The 27,048-nt window shown below is 39.1% G+C and overlaps 1 protein-coding gene across 2 annotated transcripts in view; it reads right to left on the bottom strand.

Moving 5' to 3' along the window:
• Positions 1 to 1,921: 1,921 nt before the first annotated feature.
• Positions 1,922 to 27,048, bottom strand: part of LOC128832009 (protein cordon-bleu-like) — a 178,453-nt gene continuing 153,326 nt past the window's right edge. For both annotated transcript variants that reach the window (XM_054019005.1, XM_054019006.1), the window contains 2 exons: positions 10,788 to 10,917; positions 1,922 to 2,228 (listed from right to left, as the gene is read on the bottom strand). In XM_054019005.1, the coding sequence (XP_053874980.1) occupies positions 2,185 to 2,228; positions 10,788 to 10,917 (174 nt within the window). In that variant the 3' untranslated portion in view covers positions 1,922 to 2,184. The remainder of the gene's footprint in view (positions 2,229 to 10,787; positions 10,918 to 27,048) is intronic.

The raw sequence follows: 27,048 nt of genomic DNA, 5'->3' as shown, positions 1-27,048 counted from the left end.
GGAGAAACAAAATGCGGAGTAAATTAAATCCACACCATTTCCCATTCATTCTTCAGCTTAGTATGAGCTGACAAACACACTTTGTTGGAATTCAACAGTCCTTATAGTCAATTTGGTATTAGCTTGCCCATGTAATTCTCATTATGTTTCTACTGCCCTCATGGAATAATATGGGCAGCAAAACCAACCAATGTACACTTCCATCAATGCTAACCTAAGACACTACCCTAGTGAATAAAGGGCCTGCTCCTGCTCCCAGTGAAGTCAATTGGCAAGCTCCCATTAACATCAATGGTTCAAGATAAAGGCCAAAGTAGCTGTCATATGTTTCAAAGACACTGGGCTAAATTCTTGTTTTTAGCCAAAACTTTTTTAGTTTACTGTTGAAAACTTTTTGTTTTTTGGAAGTTTGGCTGGAAACAGAAAAGCTTTTAGTCAAAAAACCAAAAGTCTTCCACTGGAGATTTTTGTTTTTCAGGGTTCCAATTTTCCAACCCAAAAAAACCCTGATTTTTTTTTTTTTTTTTGAAGAATGCAGACACTTTCCAGGAAAAATTTTCTTTAGTTGAAAACCTAATTTTCCATTGAACAAAAATGTTGATGCAAAGTTTTTGACCAACCCTACTTAAAACATACCAGGCCCAACTCACGACTGCATTACTCTGGTTTTATACCAGTGGAACTCCAGGGATTTGAATGTAGTTACAAGCAGTGTAAAACTGCAGTAACAGAGACTGATTAGCCCAACATTTTGTGAACATTTACAAAGTTTTAAAGAAAGGAGAATTACAATGAAACCTGCACAAAAGCCTCTTTTCTTAAGAAACTTCCCCAAAGTACCTTACAATATATTGAGTAAAATTTTGCTCTATTTTTTTTTAAGAAGACTCTGCAGTATGTGTTGATTCCTTGAGTGGGTTCTTAAAACAGGTATAACTGCACACATAATATTCACTTTATCCTTAAGACCTGTCAAAACTGTTTCTCATCATATTCCATTCTCTTTGTAGGAATACTCTGCTTTCTTTCTCCTCTTTTTGCATACATGGAAAGGATCCAAAAGGCATATGATTTTGCTCAGGGTAGACTAAGAATTTTGTGTGATGTAAGTAAGAGTCACATTCTGCATCACACTCATTTAAATAACAAACATCTTAAATACCTGTTACCTATGAAGGCAGAATAGGGTTTTGGGTGTGTGCGCTGTTTCAGCTCATAAAACCCATGGTTGTGATCCAGAATGAGTAACAAAATGTGCTGGGGAGTCATTTGCATGAACAAGTGTCCTCAGTGCAAAGAGTTTTAGGTGGGTGTGATCCTACCAACAGTTCATATTTTAACTATAATCATCTGCATATTCCTTTTGTAAATGAAAAATGAAGACCTGCAGAATTAGATTTATCTCGAGCAAACAATGTTTTGAATCTTGTTACAGAAATATGACAAATACTTCAGTTTCCATACTGTGTTTGTAGAATCAAGAAGAAATTAATCAAAGTAAGCATTAGTATGAAAAGTAAAAGTAAAGGCTATGAATTAATGTACTTGGTACTTATCCTCAGTTTTCTGTTTAGGCCCATTATAGGTCTGACAGACCTTTAAGGTTTCTATTTTTAACTCAGTAACTTGATCAGTGGCCAAGATATGAAAGGAATCTTGGACTTTAGGCCATGCTCACTTTCAGGTCTATTTAGATGGCACAAAATAGCTGCAATAAGGGAAACCATAAAATGCTTGGGAAAATGCAGAATGCGAGGCCTAGCCTTATAGAAAAATGAGCAATTGTACTAGAATCTTTTCAATAAATTTGTAAAACAGGGTTGCATGTAAGGAAAAAAAAAAGTGAAACGCCGAATCAAATTAAATACTGACCCAAAGCAACAAGAATAATTTGTAAAGAAACAGACATATGAATGGGGAATCTTTTTGATGGTGATACGTATCTGTATAACACAGGGTTCAGTTCTGGAGAATACACTTAACGAATGAGTGTGAAACAAAGCCAAACATATCAATATTAATTAAATGAAGGTGTGCAAGTTCAAAAAGAAAGGAAGCCAAGGTTTCAGTCAGATAAAAGGAGCTCTTCTAGCAGGAAAGGAAGAAAGGCAACGGAAGAGTCAGGGTAGCAGAGGCAACAGGAGGCGTCAGAGGTATGAAGGTCATAGGATGAGGCAAGTTCTGTCAGACGTGCTTGGTGTGTGAAGGGAATGATGCACAACAATAAACTGTTGGGAAAAAAGTAAATGATAAAACATATAAACATAAGTGAAGGCAAAAATGAAAGAATGGCTAGCATGCAAACTAACCTTCAGGGTTAGATTTTTAAAAGAGCCAAATCCCACTGAAATTCAATGGCATTTGGGTATGTAACTCCCATAGGCTCCTTCGAAAATCCTAGCCTGGATTCGTGGGGTCAAATTCATCACTGAAAAAGCAGGCTCAATTCCTCTGTAGTCAATGTAACAACATGCATAGATGCTCAAGGTGCACGTGACCTCTATTTTCCTGGAGTGAAAATTAATGCCCATGGAAGGTGCTAGGTTGACAGTCTGGGAGCTCAAAGTTCTTTATTTAGTCACAGGACAGGCATGGCAGGAGGAGTGGCCAGACAAGCTTCCCTACACTACCCTTTCAATGCACCTTAACTACATTCTAGGGACCACCTCTAAGCAGTGAGAGGGTAGCTCACTCTCTATGCTCACATAAATCTTAGCATCTATGCCGAGAAAAAAAACTGGGACATTGATTATTTGCAACTGTTGTGATGTATATGTGATGTCAACACCTCCTTGACTAGCAAAACAGCCCACAGAGTAGCTCAAACATGTACTCGAATCTTTACATCTGTGAAAAGATGGCTTCCCCACTATGGATGTCTCCTGTTATTTTTATTTAAAATGAACAAACTTCAGTCTTTAGAAGCTGTCCTTAAAGGGCTGACAATAACAATACCTCCACTTTAAGTTACTGAATGGAGGTGCCGAAGATGTTTGTAGAACTGTTCACTCTCACATCTGTTGTCATTTATGGTTATATGAGCTATGCCACACAAGGTTTTCATTACAAAAACAACACACGGGGTGGGAGGAAGGAGGCACCTTATCAACTCCCTGTTCTCCTCAAACAGAATTGCATTACCAGTCAGCTAAAAATATACATCTCAGTATGTTATCCATCTAATAAAACTGGAAAATAGGCTTGCAAAAAAACCCCAAATGTTATGGTAATGGAGGATATTTGACTATTGTACGGTACTTTATTTTTGCATACAATGCAAGTTTTGTGTCAAATTAGAATTTCAGTTTATGGGCTAGGTGCCTACAGTTACATTTTAGAAATTTAATACTGAACCCGGCCCTTATTGCTGCTGGCTCCACCTGGCATAAGGGTTACAACTACATCAATTAATCATCCTTACTCAGTAAAAACTCTTATTGACTTCACTGGTACTCCAGCCTCCGTAAGAGGGAAGAATGGATTTCAGGATCTGACCCAATAAGAAGGTGAAATATTTATCCATTTTAAACTAACTTTTTAGTTCTCTATTGTATTTTTATTTTGTGGTCCATAACATGACAAAATAAAAAGGTACCATATAAAGGACACAGGAGTAAGGCTGCTATTCAAATGGCCTGTTTCAAACCATTTTAAGAAAACATACTGTAGTATCAGCTCTAAGTACAGCATCCTCTACATGGCGTAATAGAGAGCTTGTTAACAGCTCATTCATTAAGAACATACAAATTATGGGGCAAAATCAAACTCCATGCAACAGATGTAACAGAGTCTCCATTTGTGAACTACAGTCAAAACTCAACCAAACTCAGAATAACAGGTCACAAAACAACCTGATTAATAAGTTAAGGGAGGAAAAAGTATCCCACAAATATATCATTTTAGACATGCATACAAAACATATAATCTGTGTCTAGTGGTGCAAATATTAACAAGAAAGCTCAGTTAATGACAATAAGATTAAAAAGCAAAAATCATGTAGAACAATTGTACTGTTGTTTACGGAAAACACTCTTACCATTACAGCAGAAAAGCTCAAATATCTCACGAAAGGCCCTATTCATGAATGACTTACGCTTCACATAAGATTGGGAAACTGTGAAGAGCGATTTCCCCCCAACCCCCATCTAACGCCTATGAAATGGCTATTCTTCAATATAGGCTTCTTGGAGCACAATGGGACAACTGTCTGGTTGGCGGGGGGAATGAAGAAAGGGATGTAGTGCCTGATAAAGAGGTGGCAGAGAATAAGGGATAGCAATGTAACTTGCCACAAATGATCACAGAGTTTGAGCTCTGAAACAGCAATCATGAGAAGACAGATTGAGGTGGTAATTTGTCTGGTCAACATTAGAAGGATATGATCTTCACCAGCGGGAATTCTTTTGTCATTTAAGAACAAACATACTTTCCATTAATATCAGGCATCAATAACTTATTCTTCTTCCCACATTTTTTATGAGAAAACACTTTTATTGTCTAAATCTAAATCTATGCTCTTTGAATCGTCTGCGTAGGTCCTATCTGCAGTGTACAAAGCTTTGGACCTAGTACTCTGGTACATATAGCATTTTTAGTGACCTTTTAAATGAGTATTTCCATTTTTGGAAAAAGTTGATTTTCTTCATCTTTGCAACATGTGCAAAGCCCCCTTGGGCTGCAGTGTCTATTAACATGCCAGGGCAGCCACAGCAAAGGATGGCAAGAGAGCATGGGTGAAATCCTGGCTCCATTGAATTCAATGGCAAAATTCCTATTCACCCCATTGCTTATGAATTCAGAAGTGGCAGTATCAGAAGACAAAGCAGGAGCACAGAGTAGAAATGTACTTCCTCCCACTCAATGCTCTGAAACGCTCCCTGCTCCACCAATAGAGAGGATAGTTTATTTGTTGAGATTTGCAGAGTTATCGGATATCACCATCAGAAAAAGGGAATTTCCTCGTAAAATAGCTGAGATCTGTGTTGTTGTGCATGGCCTACGAGGCATCACCATTTACTTCTATTCAGGTTCTTATTCTGCATCTTTCACTGTGGCATCTGAGCAACTTTCAGATGTGCACTAAACATATAGCAGTTTTTAGTGCACACTACGCAATGTGGTGCTTTCTTTCTCCTTTTCTCTCCCCAGGGATAAGGTTGTGTGGGAACTGCAGAAATTGATCAAGAGCATATAAAGTATGTATATGTATATTTCTAGGGGAGTACAGAGTATAAATATGAAGGTGCAATAGGTGCAGATTTGCCCAGGTCCAATATTGAATAAGAGTCCTTAAAAGATGTACTAAGCTCTGCTTCCTTGATTTGGATGAGCTGAGGATACTAAAAGTTCATGGAATGTTTCCATGTAAAAGCTTAAATCAAAGGCATTTAGCTGGGATATCACATTTGTTTAAGAACAAATGATCCGGTGGATAAAAATCAGAGGAGAATTGATTAAAATGCATTTGATTGCCAGAGTGGAGCAGAGGAGCATTGCAAAATATCGTAATGATAGGAAGTCAGTTGAAGCACAAACATTGATTAAAACAAGTCCAGAACAGATCTTTAAGAAGAGAACCACTGTGTACAAGCCGATGGTATTGAACCAAAAATCAAATTACAACAAGAATTTTGTTCATACATTGGTAGGAATAAAATAGGTTAATCCACATTAACAGTTGTGTTTTCTAGTAGCAGAACTCCTTGACATAGAGACTTTTTCCTCCTCCCCTCCTTTATAAAACTTGACATTCTACATCTCTTTACCTAAGATTTAAACACTAATGCATTGGGTTTAGCTAGTGGGCAACAACCCTCGCCCAACATTTATACATTAGGTGGAGATAGGGTTGCCAGCCCTCCAGGAATTAAAGATTAATCTTTAATTAAAGATTATGTCATGTGATTAAATCTCCAGGAATACATCCAACCAAAATTGGCAACCCTAGGTGGAGAGCTACTTAGAGTATAATCTTTGCAATGAAAGCTTTCCAGAGAAGGATCTCAGTGGGATTAGCAGAGATACACTACCGTTCATGTGGTTACCAAATAGGCTCTGATGCTGCAAGTTATTGCACCTGAGAGGATCTTGCACCTGGGTAGAACCCTGCTGACTTTCAGGTGTGTGTGTGTGTGTGTGTGTGTGTGTGTGTGTGTGTGTGTGTGTGTGACAGAGAGAGAGAGAGAGAGAGAGTGAAGGGGGGCTTACCCATGTGGAGTCATTTGCAGGATCTGAGTCTTAGATCATGTACCAAGATTTGAAAACAGTCAAGTCTATATGATAACTCTGAAAATACAACCATGTTTCACACAAATAAGGAAGAATGCCACAACTATCACACTGCATTGTCTGATAAGATTTCCCAAGTGAGAGAGTGCACCCAGAGCTAGCCAGGTGGGCATGGAAAATATACATATTAAGATGAGTAGGCCTTTAACAGTACATGGTGGGTGTGATTGATTTTCTTGAAAGGGGATTTCAGTTTGCAAAAGCTTGGGAAATACAAGTCTGATAGATTACAGTGGTTGCTCAATAGTTTATTGCACCTATATGTCTTTGGATGGAGGGGGAGAATGCTTATGCAGAAACAAATCGAATACTAAACCACACATTTCTGCTTTGAAATGCATGAAACTGCATGTTTTGATAGTTATATTTACACATCTCCATATAAGAGCTAAGCAGCTGTAGCAATATTATCTATAAGCAAATGTTTCATTCACCTCATATTAATTAATCATATGGATATAATGCATTGAGCATTTCTAAAGAAGAGGCTGGAAAAGAAAAACATGTATGTCTGGAGAACAGAGAGGAAAGTCTGGAAAAGCTATCCTTGACAGTAACCGCTAAAAGAAATGAAAAGCAAATACATAGATGTTTAAACATACGTTTAGGTACCAGGTTTGTTGGTGCTGTAACATCTGGTGCTTCACTGTAATAGTCAGTTGGATCCATAATGTCTGTATCAGGAGGAGGGTAAGGTGGGGGTGGGGGAATCACTAACTGGGGTGGACCACGTGTGTTGCCTCTAGGAGGCTTTTGTGGCACCTGTCGTCCATTACCTACAGGAGGATCAATTAGCTAGTTACTTTATTGTCAAGTCAATTATTTGTATGTTTCTTTTAAAACACATAGAAGTGTGTGTATTCACCTGCTCCCCCCCAACCATCCACTCTGTCTGGGTCTGATTCTGCTCTCACTCACACCAGTGTAAACCAGGAGAAAGTTGACAGATATATGCTGGTGTTAAATTTAGCTACACGAGATAAGAATCAGGCCCAATATATACTTGTATGTCACAATCTATACACATCAATCAGCATAAATCTCAATTGCTGTTTTGGCAGATAGTAAAACACACTAATTTAAAAACACTATACGGAAAATATCTTCCTGAAGGTGGGTTTTTTTTAAATTTGTTTCTCCCTTAGACACATAGACTTTAAAGTCAGAAGGGACCATCATGATCATCTAGTCTGACCTCCTGCACACTGCAGGCCCACAGAACCTCACCCACCCATTCCTGTAATAGACCCCTAACCTCTGGCTGAGTTACTGAACTCCTCAAATCATGATTTAAAGACTTCAAACTACAGAGAATCCACCAACATTACACTAGTTTAAACCTGTAAGTGACCCATGCCCCATGCTACAGAGGAAGGCAAAACCCCCCAGGGTCTCTTGGTCCCTTGGTCTGACACAGCCCACATCTGTTGACCTATAGGATACTATGCAAAACTATTTCCCTCACTCTTTGAGGAGGTAGGGGAATGGTGAAAGTTGGTATTTCTGAATGGATGTGCTATTTGGGCTTTCATTTTCTTTTTATAGCTTTTTCTTTTTGGCTTTGACAGTGGGCAGAGGCTGCTGGTTTTGCTGCTGTTTGTACGATGGAGTTTCCAACCTGTGTTGGAAATGCTTAGAGCCTCAGAACAGAACTTAATTTAGTATCATGCATACTAAATGGGATAAATGGGTTGGAAATGCTTAGAGCCTCAGAACAGAACTTAATTTAGTATCATGCATACTAAATGGGATAAATGGGTGTCCTTTACATTACTAAACATATTAATAAATATCAGCAGTGTCACACCCTGATTGCAGTTGATGGTGGGTAAACCCTGGAGATGTTTGGTCTTGATAGAAGCCAGATCTCTCTCTTCTTTTGGAGTAAGACAAAGAGACATGTGATAATTCATAGGTCTGAAGAACATGTTCTCCATTTGTGATAGTGCTGGAGTCATACTCAGCTACCACTGACATTCTCTTGAAATCCAGCAGGCCCCTGTGCCTTCTGACCGTATCTCAAACTTTCTTCTGTGTTTATGGGAAGGCTCCAGCTTAACCAAACCTTAAGTGGAATTATTGAACCACTAGGAATAGCTCTGAGCTATCAATCAGCCAACTTCACCCAACCCTCCCCAAAGGATTTAATTTTGGCACTGTGGGATGGATAAATCTTTAGACTTTTTCTTACACGGGCTTCAAAGCATGGTCTTGCATGCATTAGTGCAGCAGTGTAGTGGGAGCAAGAAGGTTGGAAAAGATTTAACTGAATAGGGTTTTCGTAGGCTACATCCAGCTGATAAAGGTTCAAGGAACAATTTAATGCCCATAAGTATGCTGAACCCCAGTGACGTTTTTGACTGCTTTAAGAGAATTAGGCACAGCACTTTGGGGTCAGTATAAGTAATTTGGTGTTAAATATTTGATCTGACCCGTTTGCCAGTTTAAGAGTGTTTTTTCCATGATTTTTACATTCCGATTAGTATGGTCAGGGTGGGAGGAGGTATTTTAATCTGCCCCATCATGCTGCTGTCTATTTCCTGTAGCAATTTTTCTCTATACAGTCTTGCTTTGTTAGCTCCTTCCTTTTTGCTTCCTGACACATCTGTGCTGTCTCATGGTTTCATGGTTAGTGCCCCAAAGAGAAGTTGTTTTACCAAGCTTCCCTCATTATAACATTGTGTGTCTATAATTATAGTAATCTAAGACTGCAGCAGAAAATGAAAAATATATAGGGGATTATTATGCAACATATCCTTAAATCAGCAAAGCTCCAGTAAAGTCAATTGAGCTGTGCCGATTTACAACAACTAAGGGTCTGGCCAAAAGACACCTATTTATATAGCTGTGGATAGAAATGAGCGGGTCTGTTCTGTTTTATTTCATCTGTAACCTTTCAAGCAGTGTCATAAAATAAAGTTAACATTAACATCAAGTTAAAACACCAAATGTTATCAGTAATGACTTGTGGTTTTCAAGGGGAGGCATTGGGAACGACAGATTGTGACATCCGCAATAGTTAACAGGCAGCCAATTTTCTGAAAATGATTGTGTTATATTGCACAGCGATAGCATTCTCCTTTGAGAGTTTAAATAAGAGATGTCAATGGAGTCAAATATGTTACAGGATAATGGACTCCTGCTGCTACATAAATGCTGACGCATTAAATGTGAGGCATTTACTGAAAATAAATGTTGAAACAAAGCTAAGAGGTTTCTTTCTAAAGTGTGAAGCATTTGTAATGTTAGCAATTATACATGACAGGGTGTTCATTTATGGTATCATATATGCAGTCTTCAGTGCTATGTGAAAATGCTGAGGTCGAAGGTGCAACCTGGAGTGTACCAAGTCTACTGTAGCACATTTTAAATGATTCCCTTAATGTACTGGATAATGAGTTCCAATGCGAGGGGTTATTAACTCATATCTTTCAGAAATCAGTTTCTTATCTAAGGGAATAATCTTGCAGTCCTCACACAGACAAAACTCCCAGTGACCTGAAATATCTGGAGGGCTTTTTCTCAGTCTCTCTTTCTATCTGTGAGTAAATGAGTTATATTGCATAAAACTGAAAACTATAATTTTCTTTATTTTCTTGAGGTATGTATTAAATTTATTGCAGAACCTATCCGTTCTTTTCTTGCACTGATTAGCTAAAGACTCTATTAATGCAGATTCATCTCAAACAGGACCGAAGACAAGAACAAAACTTTATGGAACATACTCCACTGACGTAAAACCATCATGGGACAACGGAAAAAGTGTATTCAACAGCAGCAAGGGCGATGGCTTTGAAAACAGTGGGACAGACCTTCAGCTGGTGCACATTGTCAGAGGTGCATTGAAGAGAATGGAGCTATAACAAGTGAAGTGTAAGAACATAAGAACAGCCATACTGGGTCAGACCAAAGGTCCATCTAGCCCAGCATCCTGTCTTCCGACAGTGGCCAATGCCAGGTGCCCCAGAGGGAATGAAGAGAACAGGTAATCACCAAGTGATACATTCCCTGTCGCCCATTCCCAGCTTCTGGCAAATTTTTTTTTTTTGGTGGTATGTCAATTTACATCAGCTGAGAATCTCCCTCTCTCCACAGAAGTCACCCCTTATGTCCAAACTCCATTCAACTGGGGCAGGGGAATGGGCAGGGAGGTCATCTTCAGAAGGTCATAGTGTTGGCCTAACTCTGTTTCCATTTAACTCACTGATGAAACTGACTTCAATGGGAGAAGAGTTAATCAAAAGTGGAGCGGGATTTTCCAAAGCACCTTTAAATGCCATGCAAAAACATTCTACTCACTCAAGCAATATTATTCACCTTTCAAAACTCTCTGAACCTCAAACACTTAATTACCAGACTTTCATTCTTTAGGATAAATATTTTTCAAGATTACATAGTTTCCAATGCAAGGGGCCATTTTAGGGAATCTTCAAACAGCAAGCAGTGCCACATAAAGCACATGCATTGGATTCGAGGAAGCAGAGAAGAGAAGCGCTTACCCACTGTGCTCTTCCTCTTGTCTTCCTTTTCTTCTGTTCTGTTTGGCATGACAGGAACAGGAGGAGTCGGTGGTGGAGGGGCATGTCTCTTTTTTTTCTGTAAATCATTCTGTGATGCCCCTTGTGGAATCTAGCAAAACACAAATGGTAAAATCCACATGGTGAAGGATGTAATTTTAGGTTTCCTGCATTATCAGTAACAGAAATGTACAGCAGGTCACAGAATTTGTTTCTTACATAAATGTACTTCAGCTCAGAATATTGCTATGATGCTTTGTAATGAAAGTCAGTCCTAAACTAAAAGGGACATTATAAGGTAAGATTGGAAGAGAAGGGATGATACAGCGACTCAGTAGGAGAAGGAGTTCCAGTCTGCAAAAGTGAAAGGCGGGTTTACAAGTATGTGTATTTGTTGATCTTGGGAATTAGTGGGCCAAATATTCTGAGATTCATGCTCCTGAAAGGTGTGTGCATAAAATACCCAATCCAAAGCTCATTGATTTCTTTCTATTGGCGTCTATAGCCTTTGGATTATGGCTAACTACTCAACGTTGTTCATGTAGGGCCTGATTAGCTCTCATTTCCCTGATTTTCTTCTCACACTAGTGTAAATCAGGAGCAATCCCAGTGAAACAAATGGAATTACACTGGTAGAAGTAGGAAAGGAATCAGACCCACAAGTCCTACGTTATGTGGCCAAGTGCCTATGTTGGACTGTTGTACTTTTCAAGCGAGCTTTTGAAGATCTGGCTGTATGAGGTGTTGAGGCTCCAAATAAAGGCAAAATGCTGAAGTTAGTCAGTCATGACTTAAAAGCTTACTAGATCCTTTTACAAAAAAACAATTAACACAAGTGACTAGAGTGTTGTTGGATGGCACAATGTTTTCTTCAGTTTATTGGAATACGGTTGTGTGTGTGCATGGCTCTATGTTATTGATGACCCTGAAAAAAATGTACTGGAAACAGGTTAGGCTGTTATATGTCCTCCATTTTGAATCTTTAAGTGAACAGAGTGTTTGTGAGGTACTAATAGCACGAATCTGAGACAAACTTAATATAGACAGCAGCTGTGGAAGCCTCCCATACATGCAGCTCTGCCTATGCACCTCCGTCATCACTTGCAATACAGCTGGTATTCCTGTCCTGAAACTCTACTGAACAGAAACTACCAAACATGCGGGGGTGGGGATGGGTGGTCGGGAAGGTTATATTTTTTCCAGAAGCATTAATGAACACATATATTTATTGTGGAGGATGACAATATAGCAAACAATATCTTCACAATGCTAAAGGCTACTATCAAAGTTTCAGCTGAGCAATTGCATGTGAAAGCATCTTCCATAAGCATTCAGTGCATCCTGACAATATCTGGGATACATGACTGAGTCCCTAACAAGGTCTACGAAAGAGTAGTACCCAGTTTAAACCAATCTTGTTCCACAGTGCCAGCAAAATATTTCCATGTCAGTTCAATCATTACTGTACTTTATGGTAAAGATCATGTGGTAAAAATATGAAATCTCCACACAGGTGCAACCAGACAAATAAATGCTAGTGAAAACATCTCCTAACAACACAAGCTTTGGTGTCTGGAAAGACCAGTCCCAGGAATAGTGCATGGAAAATTAGTAGAAGGAAAAAGTTTCTCTACATTAGTACTTTGTCTGGGGATCAGGATTTTCCTGATCCCTCTAGCAACTTTATTGCAGTGGAACACTATGCTCTATTAATTTTAAAGTTCAAGAAATTTTACATTTCCCCCCTTGTCTACCATATTTAAATCTTGTTTCTAGATGCTAAGAAAAGTTTATATAAGCCAGTGAAGACTGGTAACAAATTGCATAGTTTACAAGGATCTGCATAATAGCAAATGCTGTTACGCAATGGGAATCAGAGTGGTTTTTTTTAAACTATATTTAAAAATCTGTGAGCCAAACTCTGCAGACCTTAGGGCCCAATTCAGCAAAGCGTCCAAGCTCATGTTTAAAGTTAAGCATGTAGTGAAGTGCTTTGTTGAACTGGGACCTTAGTTCCTACTCTTTTTTTGAGGGGTGGGGAGGGAGAAGGAGGGGAAGACAACACATTAAAGTAAAAAGGAGCTTTTCCTGGAACACTCTTTGTGACTAGGGCTGTGGTCGAGGAGGTGCTGACAAAGCAAGTTCTACATCTGGGTGTAATGAAAGACATGCCAGGAGATGTTAAAAGGGCCATAGGGCAATGATGAATAGGGCCCAGTTTTCCTAACTGCTGGTGCCTCAACTCAGCCTAAAATGTGAAAATGGTGCTGGGCTCCAGCTTCTTGGAACATCAGCAAAAATGAAGATTCTTCAGTTAGAATTGAACTAGCAATTTTGATGATGATGTATGAATCAGAGCTTAGACACATCTAGTGAACGAGGAGTGAGAGAGGGTGTCATTTTTATTTCGCCAGTGTTCTGAACACAACCCCAGTTTTTGGATGATTGCCATAAGCCCTGCTGAGAAATAAACTGCTGGGATTTTTGTTCACAATTTGATAGTATAGATAATGACATCAAGGAAATATTTGGAAGCCATGCATTTATTAAATACTACATTTTTATGAGAAAATTAGTAATAAATTGCCTACTAGGCAGCAGTTAAGTGATGAGCCACACAAATAAATCCAAAACAAATAGATACCAGACATATAGATATATTAGATACAAACTACATTGTTATATAAATTAGATATATTAGATATAAACTAGATTGACTGATTGATTTACAAAAATTTTAAACTTGGAACTAATAAGTTTGCAGTTTGCCTGTCAACTCACTGATCACTTTGCACATGTGTTTTATCCCCATGTCCCACCTTCAATTTCTTTTAGTCTTTTTATATTGTGAACTATTTCAGAGAAGCACCATTTTTTCCTGAGAGTTCCACCTGGAATGCTACCACTGCATAAAGAAATCACCACTACCAAAGATCCTGAGCCAGAGAACTCCTGTCCTTGGTCCCAACCTAACTGAACCTGGGCAGTGAGAGACCACCCTACTCCAACGTTACTGCCAGCCAGTGACTGGTTATCACAGAAGTAGTGAAGGCCTAGCTTATAAAGGGCTCTGTCTACCAATACTACATTATTAATAAAACTGAGGCAAATATTTCTCTCTACCTGGGAGGTAAATGAATAATACTTTTAAAAGAATCAAGTATTGGAAATAAGCAAAGGGTATACATATTTTAGAGAAAACTCTGTGCTCTATCAACTCAACATTTGAATATAAAACTGTTGCTGAAGCTTGAAACTGGTTCCAAATACAGGTTACTTGCCACTAAGGTAATTTGTTGAACGAATACATAGGTGCAGTAGGCTAGTTTTCTTCTGTATTCATAAGAAATTCATTTACAGTTGATGAAGCTATTTTGAGCTTTATACAATTCTACACAAAATAAAAAACAGAGTTAATAACTATTGCACTGTGTGGGTGTGAGGGCACATGACTGTGAGCAGTGGTCCTTTATTTGGAGAGTATTATACCCTGTATGCAGTGTGCCTGACTTGCATTCAGTTGACAAATAGCTATTTCATGACAAATAGAAACAGACAGGATCTAGAAGAGTTGTAATGAGTGGCTGTGAGACATCACAGTAAATGTACCCTAGATTGGAAACTATAAGTTGGAATTTTGGTGGAATAAGAAGGCCCTAAACTAACTGGTGTTACTGCTAAAGTGGCTACTGTATCTTTTTCAACATCTACTATTCTGCAGCCCTCAAATTCAGAGCATCCAGCATGGCACCTCCCAATACAAGGCAATTTCCATCATCAAAACAGAAAAGTGACAATGCATCAAGATAAAACAAAAAATAAAATAAGTTAAAAATAAATTCTTGCACTTACAGTGGCAAATTTACCATCTCTTTGCACTAATGTCAACTGAGTTACAGTTGAGGTACATTTACCACATTAGCACTATTCATCCAACGATCTCAAAGTGCTAAGTAGGTGGTTGACATTTTTACAAAGCAAACGTTCAGACTTCAAGTTACAGCTGTATCATCATAAGAAAGAACATAACCATAAGAGAGAATGGTAAATTTGAAACATATATTGCCTGGGACTTATATTTACCAGTAATTCCATTATATTACATACAGTAAATATATGTGCATATATACACTTCTATCTAAAGTTTAAGATACGGTGAAGTTAGCTATAATTAGAGGCCAAGATTTTCAAAAGTGACTAGTTATTTTGAGGACTCAATTTTTGGGTGCCTAATGTTGGACACTTGAAAGTGGTCTGATTTATAGAGACACTCAGCACTTAGAGGTGTCAAGTTGGGCATCCAAAAACAGAGGCAGCAAAATTCACTTGTCACTTTTGAAAATCAATGGAGTTATTCCAGATTTACACAGGGGTCACTGAGGTTAGAACCTGTCTCTAAAGAGCTGATTTCTTATCTTCTTTGTCATGAACTGACTGCAATTGATAGAAATTCAATAAAAGGCCAATCTCAAAGAAAGTTCCAATAAACCAATATATCTGATGGTTTTGAAGGGGCTAACATACAGCAGACAGTCCAATCTTTAATTGAATGTGGGAAACTCTGTGTCCACTCTAGTATGCTCAACATGCTTTTGTTTTGCTGAAGGAGGAGCTAGACGGAGGACCACTAATGTTACATTTTCTTGTCCATGTCTGTTGTGTTTGTAGAGGAATTAAGCAGCAATCAGGCATTTAGAAGGAAATAAGTTACTTTATTCATTATGGCATTTTAGATCACTGCTAAGAGAAAATAAATGATCTCTGTAACTCCAACTTTCAGGATAATATCTTACAAAAAAGGGTCAAAATTAAAGGTGGGGCTGAGACCTGAAATTCAAATCTGAATCTGAAATGTCCCCAAATTCAGTAAGGTTTGGATCTGAGGACTCGGCTTGGCCATTATGAAGATGACCAGGAAAGCAGGATATGGATTTAAACTTTCTCAACATCTGAGGGTGGTTGGATGAAGGGTTTCTGTTTGGGATCATTTTTAATCATCACCTATTCCACAGGATGTTCTACCGGCATGTAACAGCTTCCATGTTCACTCTGTGTTCCCGCAGGCAAAGGAGCCATTTCCACTGCTTTGGAGAAAACTGGGCAAACTAGTGGAAGAGAGATAAAAGACTAGAAGTCTTGAGAACCAAAGGGGACAGTAGCATAACAGAATTTTCCTCTGTAAAAGATAAAGATCCTTTGGCACTTGGTGAATAAGAACTCGCATGTGAAAGGCATTAGCTTGGTGCGTCAAATTCCTCAAAGATGTATTACTTCCTACTCTACCAAGAGGAAAGAATCCTCTGCAGATAGCAGCTTATTTTCAGCTTGCATACTTATTTACCAGTGATACTTGTTTTCAGGGCTGAGCTTAGATACATGTGTAGAGACACAAACAATCTGAATATTACAGAAAAAGGAAAAAAAAAATCAAATGCACCAACCACTTCAATAATGAAGGCTTAGTCAACTACACAAAAATATTGCTTCTCTTATCCTGTTGGCTAAGTGCGATGTACTCACAAACACATCATAAAGAAGATGAAAAGCTTGTTTAAAACTAGCAATGCTATATGTATGTAAAGAGTGTCTAGTTCAAGACTGGGTCATAAAAATTGTTGGAAGTGGTTCTTTAATGTCAACCTTGGTAAATCTATCTAGGAGGCTAAACATAAATGGCAAAAAACACAAAGAACATTGTGTTTCTTTTTCGCAATCGTATATACCAAAACAATAGAACTTGAAAATAATTTGTTATGGCTGGCTGCTTCTTTTATAAAGAAATCAAGCCTTAACAATATTATCTGAAGTAATTTCCCATCCAAACTTTGTTATAAGAGCCCCTTACTGAGTGGAATAGATTATTTTGCTGTTCTCAGCACTTGTGTTTCGCTTTTGTGGCGTTTTTAAGAAAGCTTGATGAGATGATTAGGTGAGTTTCTGGTTATGCAACAAATAAATAAAGAGCAATGTTAACTTCAGGACACGTTTTTTAAATGTTCTTTGAGTATGGGCTACTACCATAAAACTGAACTAAAATAGTCCTTTGTGACCTAAATCTGACAAATACTGTTCACCCCTTCTGCCTCCTTTATTGGTGAGACCACATAAGATGCAAAAGGCGATTTTCTATTAAATTCATGTCACTGGCTCATGTATTACTTTGGAAAATATTTACAGTATTACAGACAAAGCATTTGAGGAACATGGTGAGTGCATTTTACTTTTGTGAGAGTTCAAAACTTGAATTACATTTTTGGCCTAGAGATGAGATTTCGGTAGATACTAAAAACTAAAAGTGTATTACAAACAATGCCAAGAAAAAATTATGTGTCAAAGTGGTTGGGAAACGGAGTCCTATCTGGCTAAAACCTGAGAGTTTCATTCAATAGCATTCTAGTGGGCACATTATGGACATTAGCAATTGACAGGAACAGATTATGTAAATATGGTACAGAGGGACATATCCAGAGAGAATACGACCCGAAAGGGATAATGAACTTTTTCACACAAAATAAACAACAAAAACTTCAAACGTCAGAAGATTATCAAGTAAGCTTTCAACTCCAGCATTAGCTCTAACCCTTAAATTTTGCCCATGCTCTGCCTACAGGCCAGGCACTCCCATTGTGCTTGTCAATTTTTCACTGTCACTCTTTCCAATATATTCCCAATATTCCTGCCAACACTCACTATGCTGGTCTGCCGATTGCCAGCCACTCCTTATTCACAGGCCAAAGACCTGATTCTCTCCACACCTATCCTCAGTGAAGCCTTGAGCATGGAAAAAGGTGTCAGTGAGATGGGTGCCCAGAACATTGAGTATTGATCAGAACAGAGCACAACCTGACTTTTCCAGGGAGCTTCTGAGGTGCTTTAAAGTAAACCCAAAAAATTCATGAGCAAGATTGTAACTCAGGATGAGACATGGGTTTCCCATCCAGCCTATTCACCAGATTTGGCTCCCTCAGGCTTCTACCTGTTCCCTAAGTTGAAGGAAGACCGTTGTGGGAAGAATTTCAGTGATGATGAGATGATTGCAGCAGTCCATGGGTTTCTAGACATACAGGACAAGGGTGTCTACAAGATAGACATAGTCAAGTTGCAGCGGTACTGGACCAAGTGCACTGATATCAAAGGGGACTTATTGAAAAATAAACAAATAACTGAATGCAAATTATGCTTTTTCCTTTGTCAGGCTAGAAACTTTCTGAATGCCACTTGTAGTCCGAACACACACATACAAGTTATCATCTTTAGGTCAATGTGTGACCGAGACCTTGCAGGGCAAGCGCTCACTGGTGAGATGTTCTTGCCTTCCAGCTCTCACTCCCTCTCCTTTCCTCCTTTTCTGTAATGTTTCCTCCTTTATTCTTTGTTATTTTATTGACTGCTCTCATCTTTGTTGTTTTTTTAGTTTTTAATTGTTTGTGTAGTGTACTACCCACCGTACTGGAGACGGTCCAGCGGGTGTTTGATAGATAACTATTTTTTGTATTTTACAGATTCATGTACTTGGACAAAAAGAAGAATGCACATTTACTAAATCATGTACTGACTATGGGCCGTATTCTGCCACCCTTACTTATGCTGAGCCATAACTGACAGAGTTGACATCTTCTCTAATTTCAGCCAGCCAGACTTTGATATTCTTACTTGCATGTATTTCTATCAGCCTACTTGGGACAGTGGGAGTGGCTTTTTAAGTGGAGTCAGGGGCCAGCCTACCTGTGACAGACTCCTTTAAGGGAGAATGAGCCAACTCAGCCCTACCTGGAGGCAACTCAATCCTTATGTAATTGATTGGCAGTTGTTTAGCTAATGACTTCGATAAAAGATTACTAGGACTCAGCCAGGCCCAGGGAGAGAGGTAGTGTCTGAAGAGAGCAGCTCCCAAGAGTGTCTAAAGAGAGCAAGGAGCCGGGATGCTGTGCTCCCAGAGAGAACAGCTCCCTAGAGAGGACAGCAACAGAAGAAAAGTGGCTACAGGTGAGGGCTGCCATGGATTAAGGTAGAGACTGAACTGGAACAGACAACCGCAGGCCCCAAGGAGGAAGGCTGTGCACTGTTGAGCCCTGCCAAGAGAGGCCGCGACTAAGAAACTCAGGCCCCCAGGAGGAGGGGCCTGCAACTTCAGAACTCAGGGGGAGAGATTTTTTATATCTAATTTATTTACATTTAATAAAGTAAAACCCAAACAGGGGAATTTTGTTTTACACCCTTTTGGAATTCTTAGGAGACGCTGAGGCAGGGGAAACTGATGAACACAGTGCCTGTAGTGCCACTTAAGCCAGCAGGGAGCTCTACATGGAGCAAGGTCCTACAGAGTGTAAGGAGGAGTGGCAGATCCTGGCCTGGTGAAAGCCTTCATAGTTAATATTCTAACTGGGCAAACAATTGTACCATCAGGGAATACATATCAGACCACCCTGTCTTTCTTCTCCTTCACAAGGAACACAAGCAGATCTTGAAATAGGAAGAATGAATTTACAGGAAGCCCTGCTCATAAAAGATATGATTTATCTGCCTTGTCAATTAGGTTCAAACTTTTGGTGTACCAACAACAATTCTACTGATGCTTCTGTAGCATTGTGTGAATTTTATATGGTAGAATGGTGGGATTTTTTTTTCTTTGTAAGGTTTTCACTGTGATTTTGTATATCACTTACTGCAGATGAGAAGAAAATGTTTTGAACCAAGTAGGAGCCATTTTAAAGAAATCAACAGCACAGAGATAAATTTTTAAGCTGCAGAAAGGAGATATAAATCTGTCTGTTCAGCTTGGTGATATAAAAGCTGCTCCATGCATTTTCACAGAACAGCAGACCCTTCACCCTGGAACAGCAGAACCTTCACCCTGCCTAAATCTAACAGCCATAGGAAGTCCCAGTTTGACATTAATATGTCCTTCACACTATTTACTCACATGTCTAATACATTCAGGACAGGTCAGGCATTATTAGACTTTCCTTTGGCATACATTGACCGAGAAACCAGATTTTGGGAGCCTCTCAAAGAAACAGCACTAAGGAATTTTATGAGGGCTGATCACACTAAGTTAAACTGTGTAGTGTTTCTGGCCAATGCTGAATTCGTCCCTTCCCACTCCATAGAATAATGTGACTAGAAATTGAATTTATGTGACTGAATTCCATATGTACTGTAAGCATAAAGTCAGTATGGTCTGATGTTTCTTTGAGTAGCTCCCAAAATATGGTCATTGTGTTACAGGAGATCATTTCAGTGGTGGGGCATTTTAGTAGCGTTCTCTGATCCCTAATGTAACACAACAAAAATCATTACCTTGTGGCTCTATTGAGATATGCAGAAACATGGTACATGGAAACAGTTTTAGGCTGACTTTTGAACAGGATATTCTATAAAGTAGTTGTAATTTACTATGGACAATTATCCACAGATTTAATGCAGATTCTACTCTCATCGATGCCAGTACAGTCCCTTTGAATGGGCACTGTTAATTCTGCTGGCCCTACACTACTTAACATTTTTATGAATGACCTGGAAGAAAACACCAAATTATCACTGATACAGTTTGCAGATGGCCCAAGAACCGTGGGAGTGGTAAATAACAAAAAGGACAGGTCACTGATATAGAGCAATCTGGATCTCTGGGTAAACTGGGTCCAAGCAAATGAGATGAGTTAATGGAAATGTATACATCTCAGAACAAAAAATGCAGGCCTTATTTACAGGATGGGGGACTCGCGTGTGGATGGCAGCTTGAACCAACATGTAAGAAAATCAAGCTTGCCTGTAAAGACTTCTCCAGCCATCCAAAGAAGACAGATACTTGAAAGAACATTCTAAGAACATCCTCTAAGTCTGGATAGGATTCTGAAGTCGATGGGCAAGGATCTACTGGTGATGGTTCATATCAGCTCTAATGACATTGTGCCATGGGATATCTTGCAGACAGTAGATGACTTCAGGGAATTCAAAAGTGTGCTGAGATCCTTCCTGTCCCAGGAGCGAAGGAAGACAAAAGGCAGAATATTCTGGAAGTGAACCACTGGCTAGGTAAGTGGTGTGGGGGGGATGGCTTTGTTTTTTTGGAACATCGGTCCACCTTCTATGAGGATAGGGGCATGTATAGTTTAGACAGCGTCCACCTCAGTAGAAGGGGGACCAATATCCTCAGGGACAGGCTGGCTAAAGTAGTCAGGAGAGAGTTAAACTAATAGCACAATGGGAGGATAAAAAGAGGGAAGACTGAGCACTCAGCACAAAATCAAGACATTTTGAGAACCAAATCAAGGAAGCATAGGACACGAAGAGAAGAAATTATTTAATTGCCTATACACTAATGCTAGAAGCCTAGGTAACAAACAAGAAAAAATTGAATTGCTCATTTATGAGCATAAATTCAATCTAGTTGGTATTATTGAAACCTGGTGGGATGATTTGCACAACTGGATTGTTAAAATATCAATGGTTATAACCTATTTAAGAAGGACTGAGTAGGCAAAAGTGGAAGGGAAGTAGAACTCTATGTCAAAAATGGCATTATCTGTTCTGAGTCACTGATAACTTGGAAGAAAATGGTCTTGAATGCTTATGGATCAATGTCCTAACAGATGAAGCACAAGATGGGATATTATCTGGTGTCTGCTACAGACCACAATATCACAGTGGAGAACAGAACAACTGCCTTCTTATTCACCTATCTACAATGTGTGTGTGTGTGTGCGTGTGTGTGGGGGGGAACCTGTGTAATCATGAGGGACTGCAATGAGAGTGACATATGCTGGAAGTCTCATGCTGCCAGTACTAAAACATCCTTGGAATTTCTAAATATCATAGATGACGATTTCCTAACTCAGAAAGCATTGCAGCTGACATGAGGGAATTCTGTATTAGACCTTGTCCTAACAGATAAAGGAGGAACTGATCACATAACTAAAAATTAATGGTAGCTTAGGTACATGTAATCATGACAGGATCACATTTATAATGTGCAAGCAGAATAAAGTCCAAACCACACACACACACCATCTGGTTTGGACTTTATTCTGCTTGCACATTATAAATGTGATCCTGTCATGATTACTTGTGCCTAAGCTACCATTAATTTTTTGTTTTTTTTTATATATACACACACACACACACACACACACACACACACACACACGGTGCTTCAACAATAGGGCCAATTTCACAAAACTGACAATAATTATGAGCCAAATCTGCGTAGTGGAAGAAAATAATCAGAAAAATGTGAATGATAATTGGGAATCATTTAGGAACACCTACTAGATGCCCAAAATGCCACAATCGCACAACTGAAGGAGAACACTATGCTAGTTAATAAACTGATTTGATTTATAGGGGAAGTGACGGCAACTGTAAAAAATAAAAACGTAAGATATAATAAATGGAAGAAAAGGGATGTTGATAGTAATGAATATAAATCAGAAGTTAGGAATTGTAGAAAAGTGATACAGGAAGCAAAGGTACACAAGGAGTTTTTAAAAACATATTTGGAATAAAATAATCCTGTTAATAGTATTGGTACATTACTAGATGGAAACGATAGAATAATCAATAATAATGTAAAATAGGCAGAAGTGTTCAGTAACTATTTCCATTCTGTATTTGTGGAAAAAAATATACAGTCTCATCATATGGTGACAACAGATTTTTCATTCAACTAGTAACTTTGGAGGATGTTAAATAGAAGCTACTAAAATAAAAAAATTTTATACAGCAGGTCCAGATAACACTGCTCTACAGCCAACATGCTTCTGAAATAAATGTAGTCAAACTTTACTAATTCTGGGTCACTGAGAATGAAAATGATGCTTAAAATTGTTGATTGGCTCTAGTTTTCAAGATATGCTATTGGGTCAGTATATACAACCCTTGACTTAGGAATGGCAGAGGATAAGTGAGTTCTAAAGGGAAGGGATCTCAATTTAAACCAGAAATGACTAAAATACATCTTTGACTGGATCTATGAATACATCTATGACTGGGTTTGGACAGTACTTGCTTTTTAGGCAAAACAATGAATGATGCAATCTGAAGCTGGTATTGCGTCATACATGATATGAATTGCATCATGTTATTCCTAGAAGTCATGGATGATGCAATCATAATGAAGCTTACATCACTCTGCTGAACAAATTGCCCTATATCAGCTCTAGAAATCATACAGTGTCGTGCTCTCTTATTTGTCAGTGTTTGTTTTTGCAAAGGGACACATTTCTGTTTAGCCAAAGTGAGCAGAGATGCCTTGTACTTGTGTGAACAGTGCAGATAACTTCTGCTATGTTTGTGGAGAAGTGACTTTTGCATCACAAAAGCGCAGTATAACCACTATGGTTAAGAAAGCCTATCACCTTTATTTTGGCTGCAAAATTGGAGATCAGGACAAGAGGTGGGCCCCACACATATGCTGCAACACTTGTGCAACAAATCTTCGCCAGTGGTTGAACAGGAAAAAGAAATCTATGCCTTTTGCAGTGCCAATGATTTGGAGAGAACCAACAGATCTTACCAGCAATTGTTACTTCTGCACGGTGCCTCCGGTTGGGAAAGGTGTGTCAAAGAAGAAAAAGTGGACTGTGCATTATCCAAACATTCCATCAGCTATACGCCCAGTACCCCACGGAGAGGGACTGCCGGTTCCTGATGCACCAGAATCATTCTCACTTGAGTCAGACGAGGAAGAGGATGAAACTTCTGGTGCTGAACCATCAATGTCACAGGACTCACATTTTCTTCCATCCTCCTCCTCTGAACCACACCTCATAACACAAGGTGAACTGAATGACCTTGTCAGGGATTAGGAACTACCCAAGAGTAAGGCAGAGCTGTTGGGCTCCAGACTACAGCAGTGGAATCTCCTGGCAGGTGATGTTAGGGTTTCCATGTTCCATGACCGTCAAAAGGATCTTGTCCCATTCTTCCTCATGGAAGGTGATCTTGTAGCCTGCAGCAACATCGATGGTGTGATGGCAGCCCTCAACATCGTTCACGATCCAGATGAGTGGAGACTGTTCATTGATTCATCGAAGACAAGTCTTAAAGCTGTTTTACTGCATAATGGCAATGTTTTGCCATCAATTCCAGTTGGTCATGCAGTCCATATGAAGGAAACCTATGAAAACATGAAACAACTTTTGAGGTGCATAAACTATGACCAACATCAGTGGCAGCTTTGTGGCGATTTGAAGGTTGTTGCTCTCTTGCTTGGTCTGCAGACTGGATACACAAAGTACTGCTGTTTTCTCTGCGAATGGGATAGTCGTGCAAGAGATTCCCACTACATCAAGAAAGATTGTCCACTCCGACAGTCATTGGAGCCTGGGAGGAAAAGTGTTCTGCATCCACCACTTGTTGAATCAAGGAAGATTTTGTTACCACCCTTACACATCAAGCTGGGTCTGATGAAGAACTTTGTCAAGGCCATTGACAAAACACAAGCAGCTTTCAAGTACCTCCGTGGAAAATTTCCAAGGTTAAGTGAAGCTAAGCTAAAGGAAGGTGTCTTTGTTGGTCCTCAGAGTCGTGAACTTGGTCGAGATGATGCATTTAACCATGCACTGCGTGGCAAAGAAAAGACGGCATGGAAAGCCTTCCAGTTAGTGACAATAAATTTTCTCGGAAACAACAAGGCAGACAACTACAGGTTGTTGGTGGAAAACCTCCTCAAGGCATACAAAAGCCTTGGTTGCAACGTGTCACTAAAGATACATTTTTTGCACTCTCATCTAGATTTTTTTCCATCGAACTGTGGAGCAGTGAGCAACGAGGACGGCGAGCGATTTCACCAGGACATTGCAACAATGGAGAAACGCTATCAGGGCAAATGGAGCCCATCAATGCTTGCAGACTATTGCTGGACAGTGACAAGAGATGCTCCATTTAATGAATACAAGAGACAAGCCAAGAAGCGCCGAGTAGACACTGAATAGGACTAAGTTATGTACATAATAGTTTTTTGCTTTTTGTTTCATAATAAATTTTATTTATATAACCCTTTTGCTGATTTTTAAAGTGTTACATAAACAGGACAGGTGAAATAGTATCATGTAAAGCAACCATAAACACATGAAATGACCTAGGTTTACAATTTATGATTAAAACTCTACTATCTACACAATATACATAGACATAAAATGTAAAAACTTAAATATCTTAGAAACAATAGCCAATCAGTTGTTTTAATTGTCATATTTGAATTCAGCACATCAAAATACATAATAAATAGCACATTTTATCTCTGAAGCAGACGACTTCTCAAAAAATTGTAGACCAGTGTAACTTGCATCCAAGAGTTTTAAAAGAGCTGGCCGAGAAGCTGGACCTTAATACTGATTTTCAATAACTCTTGGAGCACTGGGGAGGTTCTAGAAGATTGGTAGAAAGTTCATGTTGTGCCAATGTTTTAAAAGGGTAAATGGGATGACCCGTGTAATTATATGCCTGTCAGCCTGACATCAATCCTGGGCAAGATAATGGAGCAGTTAATATGGGACTCAGTTAATAAAAAAATTAAAGAATGGTAATGTATTGGGATTCTCTCCAAGACCTTTTTCTTACTTGGCTTCCCAAAAACTCACTTGATCAGACTCAAGCATAGGCGGTGGGAACCACACATCTACATTTACACAGCAAACTTTTTTATAGAAATATTTAAACATTACATTGCATTTACTATACATTGCATTACACATTTGGGGATTGGTTTGGTTACTTTATAGGAACCAACACCTGTACAACATGCTTTGCCCATGCACAGTCCACACACAAGTTACTTTTTCACCTCATCATATGTTTCAAGCTTATTTTGTCCATTGTAAATAGTTCCTGGGGTGTTCCCTGTTATCTTAGCTAGTACAAACATTCTGTCTCTTAGCTTACTGACACATTTACTTATCTTAGTTAGCACAGACTTTCTGTTTCAAGCCTGCTGATTAATTTACCTTCCTAGTCATGAATCCCCAAAATGGAGCCTGCCTCACTGTGCCCAATTACTCATGTCAAGCCAGTCATGCATAATGTAATTAATGCAAATCAACATGGGTTATGGAAAATAGATCCTGTCAAACTAAAATGATTTTTTTAAATGAGATTACGAGTTTAGAAGATAAAGGTAATAGTGTTGATGTAACATGCATAGACTTCAGTAAGGCATTTGACTTAGTATTGCACATTTTGATTAAAAACTAGAACAATGTATTTTTTTTTATTAATGGAGATATCCCATCTCCTAGAGCTGGAACAGACAAATCCAGGTCATCAAATCCAGACCCCTGCCTTCACTAGCAGGACCACGTACTGATTTTGCCCCAGATCCCCAAGTGGCCCCCTCAAGGTTTGAACTCACAACCCTGGGTTTAGCAGGCCAATGCTCAAACCACTGAGCTATCCCTAAAACTAACAAGGCACATATTAAATAGAATAAAAACTGACTAAATGGTAGGTCACAAAATTTAAGGGTAAACGGAGCATCGTAATCAATTGGGTGTGTTTCCAGTGGGGCCCCACAGGGATCAGTTCTTGGTCCTATGCTATTTAACATTTTCATCAATGACGTGGAAGAAAACAAAATTATCACTGATAAAATTTACACAAGACACAAAATTTGGGGTAGTGGTAAATAATGAAGAGGGGAGTTCACTGATTCAGAGTGATCTGGATTGCTTGGTAAACTGGGTGCAAGCAAACAATATGCTTTATGTTTTAATACAGCTAAATGTATACATTTAGGAATAAAGACTATAGGCCATACTTACAAAACAAAGGACTCTATCCTGGGAAGCAGTGACTCTGAAGAGATTTGGAAGTTGTAGTGGATAATCAGCTGAACATGAGCTCCCAGTGAGATGCTGGGGCCAAAAGAGTTAATGCAATTCTGGGATGCAAAGAATCATAGAACTGGAGAAGTCATCTAGTCCAGTCCCCTGCACTCAAGGCAGGACTAAGTATTATAGACCATCCCTGACAGGTGTTTGTCCAACCTGCTCTTAAAAATTCCCAATGATGGAGATTCCACAACCTCCCTAGGCAATTTATTCCAGTGCTTAACCGCTCTGACAATTAGGAAGTTCTTCCTAATGTCCAACCTAAACTGCCCTTGCTGCAATTTAAGCCCATCGCTTCTTGTCCTATTCTCAGAGATCAAGAACAATTTTTCTCCCTCCTCCTTGTAACAACCTTTTATGTACTTGAAAACTGTTATCATGTCTCCTCTCAGTCTTCTCTTCTCCAGACTAAACAA

The sequence above is a fragment of the Malaclemys terrapin genome, chromosome 2 (genome assembly GCF_027887155.1).
Source record: "Malaclemys terrapin pileata isolate rMalTer1 chromosome 2, rMalTer1.hap1, whole genome shotgun sequence".
Classification (NCBI taxonomy): Eukaryota; Metazoa; Chordata; order Testudines; family Emydidae; genus Malaclemys; species Malaclemys terrapin.
This window is presented reverse-complemented; position numbering and strand designations above follow the sequence as displayed.